At 38.1% G+C, this 12459-nt stretch overlaps 1 protein-coding gene across 1 annotated transcript; it reads right to left on the reverse strand.

The window, feature by feature from the left end:
- Window positions 1-269: 269 nt before the first annotated feature.
- LOC148716352 (uncharacterized) lies at window positions 270-11710 on the reverse strand. Its single transcript, XM_088744852.1, has 2 exons — window positions 11506-11710; window positions 270-1646 (listed from the first exon to the last, which is right to left on the reverse strand). The coding sequence occupies exon 2, from the start codon at window positions 1529-1531 to the stop codon at window positions 593-595; it is 939 nt and encodes a 312-aa protein (XP_088600978.1). The 5' UTR covers window positions 1532-1646; window positions 11506-11710; the 3' UTR covers window positions 270-592.
- Between the last annotated feature and the right edge of the window lie 749 nt (window positions 11711-12459).

Raw genomic sequence — 12459 nt, forward strand, 5'->3', positions numbered from 1 at the left:
TCCAAAACTACGAAAGTCGGCTTCTCACTTTAGAAAACTCCATAGAAACACTTCCTGCGCACGTTATTTCCCTGCCCTCTCCTCCCACCGTCCACTCTAACTCTAAATCGAAAATGGTTGGTTGGATATACGATCAAGAGCTTGTAACGTTAATGCATTATATTGTAGGCTAAATTTTCCACGGAACGTGATCTGCACTTATTTAACTAAAATAATCGTGTATGGGATTTACATTAAAACGCCTATGTTTTTTAGACATTTCAAAGTAGCACTTTTAAGCAAGGTTTTAATTGTAGATGCTTTATCTCAAAAAGTATTTTAAAAAAACCCAAAATTACAACGCATTCATTTGGTTACAATTTCAGCTTTCTCGAGTAAGCTTCATTCAGATTTGTAAAACAAAGAGGACTGTAATTGACACAGGAGCAGGTAAAAATGATTGAACATACTGCAAGTAGCCAAGTTCGCCAAGGTGTATAGCTAATGTTTGAAAATGTAATTGTAAGAAGTTAAACACAACAGTTCAGGTCCAGCTATTTAAATTGAGAACATCATAAAACTTTTGTCTCAAAACCAGAATTCTCTGCTTAACCTAGATGATTGTACGAACTGCTTTTTCCATGTGATCATCGTAATGCTTTTGCAGAGCGTCTTCAGTACGAAATAACTTCTGACAAATCCAGCAGCTAAACTTTTCACCCAAATGTACTTTGTTATGAAGAAGGCTTTCAGCTCGGCCAAACGACTTGTCATAAACCTTACACTTCAAAGGCTTTTCTCCAGTATGTACCCTGTTGTGACGGCGAAGATTTTCCGCTCGGCTAAAGCACTTGTCACAGACCTTGCACTTAAAAGGCTTTTCTCCAGTATGTACCATGATGTGACGGCGAAGATGTCCCGCTAGGCCAAAGCACTTGTCACAGACCGTGCACTTAAAAGGCTTTTCTCCAGTATGTACCGTGTTGTGAAGGCGAAGGGTTCCAGCTTGGCCAAAGGACTTCTCACAAACCTTACACTTAAAAGGCTTTTCTCCAGTATGTACCCTGTTGTGAAGGCGAAGGGTGTAAGGTCGGCCAAAGGACTTGTCACAAACCTTGCACTTAAAAGGCTTTTCTCCAGTATGTACCCTGTTGTGACGGCGAAGATTTTTCGCTTTGCTATAGCACTTGTCACAGACCTTGCACTTAAAAGGCTTTTCTACAGTATGCACCCTGATGTGACGGCGAAGATTTCCCGCTAGGCCAAAGCACTTGTCACAGACCGTGCACTTAAAAGGCTTCTCTCCAGTATGTACCCTGTTGTGTAGGCGAAGGGTGTCAGGTCGGCCAAAGGACTTGTCACAAACCTTACACTTAAAAGGCTTTTCTCCAGTATGTACCCTGTTGTGGCGGCGAAGACTTCCTGCTTGACTAAAGCGCTTGTCACAAACCATGCACTTTATAGGCTTTTCTCTCAGTCTCATGTGTCTGCTGTGATGATTGCGAAGGATTCTTGCTTGGCTAAAGCGCTTGTTGCGAATATTGCTTTTCATTGTCCTTTCATCCGAAGGAGCTTTGATATGGCTGCGAAGTTTTTCTGCTATTTTAAAACATTTGTCACGATGGAGGCAATAAATGTTTCGCGATAAGCCTTGTTACTGTTCTTGTCTGTAACAGAATAACAATATGAAGGTTTATTAGTACTGACATTTGATTCATTGTGGTTTTAATTCTGAGCACTTTTGGAGTTGAACCATGAAAAGAGTCATAAACGGATGGATGAGATATTCCGGGGGGGGGGAAATATCTACAGAAGCTGTAGATGGTGGAAGGGAAATCTAGATTGTAGATGCGATCAGGATAATTTTTTAACTCCACTGCAGGACGTCTGTTATCCGCAGCGAAATGCAACATTAAACAGAGTACATCTAAGCTGTCACACAAGTTCAACATTCAAATCTTCCTCTTGCAATGAATGCAAGTGAAGATTTCTAAACTGTATTGCATATTCTGTCCATGGAGAGTGAAAGTTTTTTTTTCCTAAAACGCATTCTTAGCCTGAGCACAAAAACCAAGAACCCATATCAAGATTGTTATCAACTGTTAACTTACACTTGCAGAATTATTTTTATCATTATTATTACGATTACAGATAATTATTAGACATTTTATACCACAGAGTATTTTTTCTCTTTATTAAAGGCAACTAAATCAATTTCTTCATCGTCATCAGTATCACAAAAACTGATCTCTATGTGCATCTTGAACCTTGGAGACAAACATAATTGTTTTGAGTACAGACTAAATTAAAATTAAGAACTGTTTCATACTTCCGTGCAAAGCCAGTTTTTCTTTTGTATCAAACTTTGCCTGCTGTTACGTGTTAAATTGTTTTTTAAGGACAATGGCGGTATTGTTTGTAATACTCATTGGATGGCTTAAAATATTAGCGTTCGGCAAGTGTTGAGTTCTGGCGAGGATTTTTCGGTGGAAGAACTTTTGCCTTTCGGAGATTTAGCTCAATAGATTTTGGAGACTTTAAATAGGGTCGCACTGACTTCAAGGGTTCAGTTGTAACGACCACTTTCTTCTTCGTCTACTCTGACTTTTTATTTTATGACTTTGAAACATTGAGAAAATTCCAGTTTAGCGCTTGCCTAGTGGCATTAATGTGTTAGCTGACTTTGATGACTCTCGGCAAAAACCTTTCTAAAACTGACATACAACAGAACACGAAAGCAAACTAGTGCGCAGAAAAAAAAGGTGAGATTTTATCACACTTTCTGTGTCATGAAGACTACCGCGATGAAGATGAAACAAATGCTGCTTGGTAATTACTTAACAGTAAGAATTTTAATTGGCTTGATTCGTTCTGTTACAGTAAGGCTCGATAATGTTCCTAAATAAAGGCTCTAAACTGCGAGATTCTTATAGAGTGTTCACGTTCAACTCCTGCGTGATTATGGCCCTGTATTTTGTAGTTTAGCCAACACTAGAGTAATTGGTACTTGTTGGCAAAATGTACCTAACGTGATACCTCAACTATTCTGTATTCACAAACGAAATAGCAACCAGTTTCCATTAAAGAAGCCGTTGGCAGGCGGAGCATGTTAAGTTAAGAGACGAAAACTACTCCCCTAAATCACAATTTCGACCTCATGTTCTGTCCCTAAAGCCTTGAAAGGACAAGCTACTCGAAATGAAGCGCGAACCATCGAGCTTGGATTCGACTTTGAGTTAGATTTCAAACTACAAATCAAGTTGAACTTGTGTTGAAGGAAAAAATTTTTTTGCCCAACTGGGAACTGAATAAATAATCATAATTATTATTTCTCACTGTCGATTAGAATAAGGAGGATGTCAAGATACTTCACACCCAGAAAATCTAAGACACCTAATTCCTTCTTTGCGCGATTCCAGATTTACTCTGCTCAACGACTTAAAATGTGCAAGATAGCACGGCTATGAATTACATCTTTTCAATGATATTTTCAGTACAAAGAAAAGAGGAGATCACAATACATAATTAGCTCTTCTTCGCGAAATGAAATGAAACACTATGTGAAATTTGTCTACTAAATGTCTATCATATTGAATGTGCAATACAGTTCACAACACAGTGACCGGATGCCCGCGTTATTTTTTAAATAATTTCAATAATTTATTCATAACCATATCATGTCAGAAATTAAGATTGGATACTTCTAAAATGTATGGCGGACAAAAAACTGCACTAGAAAAAAGGTTGAGGACCGTAGATTACGAAGGTCGAGATGGCCTAATGGTGACCACAATACAAAATATCCAAAAAGAAACACTGAAACGTACTTTGTAAGACATTAATTTTCTGAGATAAAAATGGATTAAACTTTACTTAAAAGATCATTCTCAGATATAATTGAGTAGCTCCTGTTTAAATGGCCGTTCCATACGGATGGAGGACAGTACAAACAGGCCGTTCGCAAAGCTTGACCACGAATGACTAACAGTGATTACCGCTTAATCATGGGGGTGAAAATTACAGCAACTAACGGGAACAAAACTTTCGGGGTTTTTACATCCTACCTCTCACTACAGGTTCGACCGTGTCTAAAAATGTTACCACAACTCGAAGTGTAACTCGAAGTCCGACTCGAACTCGAACCAGAACCCAAACTAGAATATAAACTCGAGCATACCTCACGCCCCGAATTTACATGCCAGAGGGGGTGTTAGTAATGATGTCAAATGCTAGAGGGGGTGTTAGTAATGATGTCAAATGCCAGAGGAAGTGTTAGTAATGATATAAAATAAAGCTCTTTCTTAAGCACATACATGCCAACCAGAAAGCTACCGAATCTCAAACTGATCAATGTGTTTAACAAGCTGGTAAAGCGATGATCGGAAAATAATTATTTTTTTAGAGCGCATGATTCTCGTTTTGTCCAAATTAATACAGCAATGAGGCACTTGTTTGTTGTTGGCCTGTCTCGTCTCAAACTGAAGGAAAGAGCATTAGCTTACTTGTAAATGGCATGTGCTTTCGACAGAAGTCTATAAAGGTCTATAAACTGTAGTTGCTTCGCAAAAAAAATGGGACAGGAAAACCTAGAATTGAGTTAATGTGCAGGGTATTTGGCAATCTTTTGAGCGAAAAACAAACTAAAGCAAATGTAGTGGTGTGATTTAAACGGGGGACAAGATTGTATATATCAATACTTTCCTCTTTCTTGTTGGAAAAGAACTTTTGGAACAGCTGAAAACTGCAATAAAATAACGACTGGAAAAATTACCTAGTACAGACTTAGCATTGGACATACCTTTTGAATCAGAAATTCAAGTAAAGGCCAAGGGCACGCCAAGATATCTTCTCAAAAATCCGCGAAAGAGCAGTTTACGATGGAACCAATGTTAACAGACGTGTGATATGGTCAGTTCTGATCACAACAGAAACCTTGATACATATAAAGGCGTGGTTACAAATCTGTGCTTCTGGTGTCGGTAAATGTCATCTTAAGCCGCAATGATTTGCATTATTATAACAAGTTCTATTGTTTTAGCCACAGTAAACTTCTTTTCAAACAAGTTTCTGCAGACGCCGTTTATTTTCGGTTCATCTCCTTGACAAAAATTCTTTACATTATTTACTCTACACATCATGTAGACGCTTCTTGTTTGGTCGGAGTTTTCGAAAAATCGCCATTCTTCTTCTTTTCATCTTGGGTGTATTTTACGCGCGTTTCGCAGAGCGCTGCCCCACGTGCAGTCATGTCAAATTAAAGAAAAACCGATACCAGTGCAATAAGAGGGTCTGAATGGGGGTTCTACTTGTCGGTTAAAATTCAGTCACTTTGTCGGTAGTCGGTTAAAATTATCGATCTTTGTCGGCAGTCGGTAGTATTCTTCGCCCTTTGTCGCTAGTCGGTTAACCCCATTCACACCCTCCTTTATGTCACCTCTTTCAATCATAATCCTCTTTACCAAACTTTCGTCCTCTCCCGCTTCTTCTCGTGATTTATGTTTTCTCCTCACTTCTCACCGGTCGCCTTTCTTTTCGGAAGCGTTCATCAACTTCTGCTTGTACGTGTACCACCTGCCTCCGGCGCCTAAAGCAGCACGACGGTTTGACCGGCCCAGTTTGTAATTTCTTGGATAATGTGCACTAAAATGTGAAATAGGGCCTGTTTGAGTTACTCTCGTTAGCAGATATTAGCAGGCTCAGGTGACGCTTAGTCTCCCTCGCAGTCGTTTTTAGTCTCGTCACGCAACGCTCCTTCTGACAAACGGCTGCTCACATTCGATCAACATTCCTTTCCATTTGCTGTCTTTGCATCAATGAGATCACTGACATTGTTTGTTATGCGACCAATCAGAGCACAAGAGATTGTAATCAATATCGTTATTCCCGCGTTTTCAAATTCTACATTTCATCGTAGTTTCTTGCTGGAGGAAACGCAGAAGGAGGTTTTGCAAAGTGATCGTTGTTTTATTTGTTCCACTTCAGTTGAGACAAAAGAAAAAATTTACGTTTTAGGAAAAAGTTCTTTTGATTTTCCGGCGAATATTAGTTCCTGTCTGGATGTGAATGTGAGCTACTATTCAGCGACTAGTGAGTTGTCAGTTTGTAAAGCTTGCTACCGAAAATTGATTAAGTTCAAAAAGGCCTCTGTTAATCTTGAAGAACTCAAAGATAAATTGAAGGGAATCTTCAAGGCTCGAGAACTTCCCAGAAAGAAGCGCTCATTAAGCGTTGAGAGCGACGGTGGAGAAATCCAAGCTTCGTTCCGTGGGAAATACTCAAAATGTTTACAATTCGATCCGATCAATACGACTTGTACCTCTAATGCTATAGCCAATTCTGATATTTCTACCACCATCAGCCAACAGGGACGTTATACTCGGGCAAGATTTCCTATTGGTTATATTGGTGTATTAATTTAGATGCCTCAAAATTATATCACTGGATAAAAAAACACAAGAAAAACATGCTCAGGGGTATCAGAGCTAGATGAACAGAGTAAACAAAACACGTTTTTGTTGCCTCGTGCGAAATTGAATTCTGTAGTCCATAGCTTTTGAGAATTCACACTGTCTATTCAGTATCCCACTGCAGTGTTAAGTAGTCTATGAATAGTCTGGAACAACACAAATGTACAATATATGAGAGCCTAGTGACAAGTATGTGCCAATGATGACAAACTGTTACAGCCAAAAAATGTCAAAACAGGACCTTGAAAAAGTATGTTAGCCCAGATTTTAACCCAAGAAGTACCCAGCTGCTGCAACTACTGATATAAATGAAATTGATATAAATGTCTTCATACGAGTCTGATCTACTCAAAAGTCTGCAAGATTTTCAATCTCACTGGGTAGTGACTAATAGCAATCTAAAATTTTTGCTCAATATGCAAGCAGAATACAATTTGATACTGGCAGCAGCACCAATGAAGAGATTCAATTTTCAAAGAATCAGTTGATCAATATAACCCATGGAATCTTTCATAGCATTCTTAATCAAACTTTAGACCATTATCATAAATTATGTTTCTCTCTTACATGTACATCTATACAGTAATTTCTTCACAAGTGAAATGTAACTAATCTCAAACAGATGTTCCATCTTTTGTGACTTCACATAATACTTTCAATTGCTATGATAGAGTATGAGTAGCACACAATTAATTTTATGTCACTTATCAGAAAATGAAATTGACCAGTAATCTGATTTAAAAAATATGATGAATTTATTAGATCACTCATTTTCTTACCACAATGTAGTTGGAGGGCCAAAGAAGCTGTGCTGTTCTCTCCAACCCCCTCCCCCACAGTGATTTCCACCACTCTGTGTTCTGTTTTTGTTATTGCCAAACTTTTTTGCCCTGCCCTTTGGCCCTCTTTCTTTAAGTCCTTAATCTCCCTCTGCCCAGTACATAATACAGTTAAGTCAAACACGTTAATGCCACTTATTAGTAATCAGTGATCCAATGCCATATTCTCAACAGTTGCCAATACTACTGGTGGCATTACATCATTTCATATTTCTAACTCCACTGTAGGATCTCTGTTATCCACAGAGAGATGTGACATTAAACAAAGTACATCTAAGCTGTCAAACAAGTTCAACATTCAAATCCTCCTCTAGCAATGAATGCAAGATAAGACTATTTCTAAACCGTATTGCAATGAATGCAAGTGAAGACTATTTTAAAACCGTATTGCATATTCTGTCCATGGGTTCACATCAGAGTGAAAGTTCTTTTTTCCTGAAAATCATGCATTCTTAGCCTGAGCACAAAAACCAAGAGCCCATATCAAGATTATGATATCAACTGATGGCTCGCATTTGCAGAACAATTTTCATCATTATTACTATTATTACAGATAATTATTAGATATGTTATAACCCAGAGTAATTTTTCTCTAAAAGCAGCTAAATCAATATCATCAGCATCATCAGTACCACAAAAATTGATCTCTATGTGCACCTTGAACCTTGGAGACAAACATAATTGTGTTGAGTACAAAACAAAATTACAATGCAAAATATCTCATAATTGAAGACCCCAAACAAGATTTTGTTATGAACTTTTCCTATTGCAACCGCAGGAGTGTGAAGAGTCACTGAGAGCATTGGTAATCCTTTCACTCCCAAGTTGTAATTAGCAATTCTCTTCATTAAATGTATGAAGGCGATCCTCGCAGTAATAAACCCTACTTATGTACTAGTGAAAATAAGGCCTGAGAAAAAGTCAAGCCCATATGGGATTTGAACTTATGACTTCTGTGATCAGTGCAGTCCTCTATCAACTGAGCTAACAAGCCAACTGGGAGATGGTCATTATGTTGGTTTGTATTAAACCTGTTGAAGTGATATCAATCAATGAATTTTGAATACATGAAAGTCATTTAAGTGTACTGCAGTTTCATGAAATGTTTGAAAACAATCCTCACAGTGATAAACCCTACTTGTGTAGTGTTTAGTACTGTAATAGAAAAGTAACATTACCAACCAACATAATGACCAGACCCCAGTTGGCTTATTTTCACTACTTAAGGTAATTCCCTTGAAATTGTTCTACTATCAAACTTTTTTTGAAACTTGGTATAATTAACATTCATGATATAAACATTAAAAAAATGCAATAAAAAATGGTGTAACAGTACTTGTTTAAGTGTCAGCAGGCTCTTAAAATGGGGTATTTTTACTGGTTGTGCATTAAAAATTGAAATCACCTTCATACACAATTTAGCCGCTTGTTTTAAGAGACTCTCCATCAGAACTTGCTTCCACCCTTCTTCCTTGCCTCTTTGGTATACCACTTGTAGGTGAGGGAGACCATGCCATGTCATATGACACTCCTATCTCCACATTTTCGTTTTCACTATCACCTTTCCACAGGTTTCTTTTGCTTTCTAAACTTTCCAGACATAATTCCTTTGCCAACTTTTCAATTTGGGGCCCTACTTCCCTCTCGTGAGCCTTCAGCGCCGACTCTCCAAGTGATGGTATGTTGATGGATGACAACAACTCCTTTACGTGGGTAGGACCTGTGCCTGTGTGTAGCATCCTTCAAATATGTCGATTCAACTTATTAAAAAATTGGCTAGATGGTAAATGGATGCTTTAATGGTGGAAAACAATTTTTTAGCAATGTTAAATGTAAACAAACCTGCAGCGAGCTTTGTGTTTACATTAAAGATTGGTCTCCCTCGTGTTGTTCCGGTGCTGCGGTGGGTCTTGTTTGTTCGACAGATATTTGTCTCTCCACACTCAGAGTTAGAACAGTATATGCAGAGTAGTGATGCTAGCCCAGAGACTGTTTCTTTTATGCAGTTGGAGAGCCATAGAGCTGCCCCACATTCTTCACAGCCCCATCCAAAGCCTCAGCAAGGACATTTAATTCTACAACTCGACAGCCGTGAAGTGGAAATGCACTGCAGACTTCCGAATCGCGCACATTCTTTTCATTTTCTTGTTTTTCAAGAGCAGACCAGGAAGATTCACGGAGATCAGAAGTTAGCGTGCCCATCATGACTGTAACAGACGAGGATGGGACTCCCGCAGAGGTACAATTTGCCGAGAACGCAACGGAGGAAAATTTGGGTAATGAAGGGTTTGGTGATCAGGCGGGTGAATTCTTCTTTGATGATTTTGATGTCTATTGTGGAAATTGCCCTGAGGAAGATGTTGATGATACGGACAAATCACCTGAGCGTAACCGCATGGACGATGAAGAGTTTGAAGGAGACCTTCCAAAAAGTGATAATGTTACAAACAAGGAAAGTAATTCGGACCCTTCACTCACGGATGGAACTGTTGATCTTTCACAAAGTGGTGAAAATTCTAGCAGTCATGCGAATGACATTTCAGAAGTTGCACTCACACCGAGAGGTAGTCAACTGAAAGATGATCTGGACATTTCCGACGTTGCTGAACTTGGCGAGGACGTTCTGCGACATAGTACACCAAGTGAGTTTGTTGTGACAACCGCAGATGAAGTACATACGACGCCAGGTCTGTTAGAAAGAACAGCTGATTCTACTGAGGTGTTTGCTAATGTTACTACTAATGATTCTCCGTGAATCTCACTCCATAGACTGTTCCATACAATGGCTCCCCTATATCTCATGGAAAATTTACCATAATTTGATCTATTAAATTCAATATGTATCTGTGACACTATTCGTCTATTGTAAGAATGTAAGTTATCATTGGTAATAAAAAAGTTATTAAAAAATACTGGAAGCTTGTCATGGTAACATGATACATGAAAACTGCTGTCAGGTATGTGTTTAGTTCTTAGATTTTTAGTATTTCTAACGACTGAAACAAAGGTCTTGTATCTTCATTATAATTTGAGAAGGTCATGATCCTCACAGTATTTCCCTCTGTATCTTGAAGATAGAGAGAAGTCTAGTCGGATAAGTACTCCCCCAAATGATATTACAATAATTCAAGTAGGGGTAAATCATGGTATGATATAAAGTTAGAAATGTTTTAGAGGTTAAGTGATGTCTTGCCCTGGCCATTATGCCTGTCATCTTTGAGATTTAACTAGCAATATGGTTAATATGGTACTTCCAAGAGAGTTCTTCGTCAATGTATATTCCCACAAATTTTGTATATTTCACTTGGTCAATTGTATGTTCGTTAATAATGACATTTGCTTTGTGTTTCAGCTTTTTTCTATTACTTTTAAATATTATGAAATTTGTTTTATTAATATTCATAGACAACTTAGTAGTTGTAGTTAGCCAAACTGTTATCTTTTTGAGTTCTTGATTTATAGTTTTATATACTAGGGTCATTACATCATGGTGATTTAAGAACAAATTTGTGTCTGCAAATATAATAAATGATAATATCTGGGAGCATTCGGTTATATCATTTATGTAAATTAGAAATAACAGAGGCCCCAAGACGAAACCGTGTGGTACTCCACACTTGATTGTTAAACTGTTCGAGTTGGTTGTCATATATTTTACAAATTGTGTTCTACATGTTAAGTAGTTCTTAAACCAGTCGAATGCAACCCCTTTTATCCCAGAGCGCTCTACTTTTTGAAGTAAGATATTCTGATCCAGTAGCAAATGCTTTGGAGAAATACACCCATGGTAAATCGTTTAATACCATCAATTGCTTTTGATATCTTTGTCACAAGTTCTAACATAGCTGGGTTTGTTGCGCGCTTTTTACGAAATCCATACTGACTTTCACCCGAAATGTTATGTTTATCTAGGACACTAACAATTTTCTTATACATTAGACAAATTCGTATTGGTGATGTTATTGACAAACAAAAAAGAAACCATATGCATGTAACGCCAGTCATTAACTCTCGAAATTCAATTTAATAAACTCTCTACAGAAGCTATTTGGATGACGACAAGATACTCCACGAGCTCTCGACATTTCTGGGTTCGAATAATAATCCATCGAATGTGTCGAAGCTAAGTCTTAAGTGTTGAGTAAAAATGACTAAGTATCAACTATTAAAGTTAAAATCATTTCTCACGCAACTGGTGTGGGTGTAAAACAACAGCTTACCTCACAAAGATGCAAAAATTCGAAGCAACAAGTCTGCATGAAGACATCACACGCACTGCTCAATTTTGGCGGCTAGATCCAGTTTCCTCACGATATGCTTCGGGAAAGATTTCACACTGGAATGGACTTTGAAATTCTCCTCATTGTTCAAACAAACAGAACAAAGAGATAAATAGCCCTTTTTACAGTTCCCGGCGCCATATTGAATGTGTAACCGCGCAAACATGCTAGCGAGGTTAGCGTTGAGTCGCGTTGGGAGTTCTAGTGAGAGTTAGGGAAATGTGGTGGTGCCCTGTCCTTTTCATCGAGATATTTCGACAATGAACGAACTTTCCCTACGCAAGATATTCCTCCTTCTTCGAAAAGAAGAGGAAGACACTGTGCCGCTTTTTTGTTGTGCTAATAGCTATTATGACACAACAGGCAATCTAACAGGCCTGCATTTCTTCTCGTTTCCTAATGACGTACAGCAGCGAATCAGATGGTGCAATCTCCTGAAGCGCCAGCATGGAAAGGATGGATTCTTCATCACAAAATCAACTTTTTTGTGCTCAGAACATATCAAAAAAGAAGACATGCGAAAAAACGTGGGCAGGTCGCTGGAAATTGGAGAAAGGTTTATAATGTTTCTACGGTTGTTTTGTTGCTTGGATACCGAAAGAAAATGCCTGCTTTGATTTTCGGTATTGAAGTGTTTATGCTGGGATATTTTTCTCCTTATTAAAAAGGTGACATTTATATTTCTTTGTGCACTGTGTTCTTATACGATATCTGTGAACTGAATGTAAAATTATAAAATTGTAAAGTAAAATTAAAATGTAAAATTGTAAATTTATAAAATGATGAGTTTAATTATTATATATATGGGCAGAGCCATCTCGATTTAACTGGTCAGTACCGAATAAACTATGGAAAATGCCTGCTAAAAGGGTCCCGGTAGCAACTGTGACAACT

This window comes from Stylophora pistillata, chromosome 14 (genome assembly GCF_964205215.1).
Source record: "Stylophora pistillata chromosome 14, jaStyPist1.2, whole genome shotgun sequence".
Lineage (NCBI taxonomy): Eukaryota > Metazoa > Cnidaria > Anthozoa > Scleractinia > Pocilloporidae > Stylophora > Stylophora pistillata.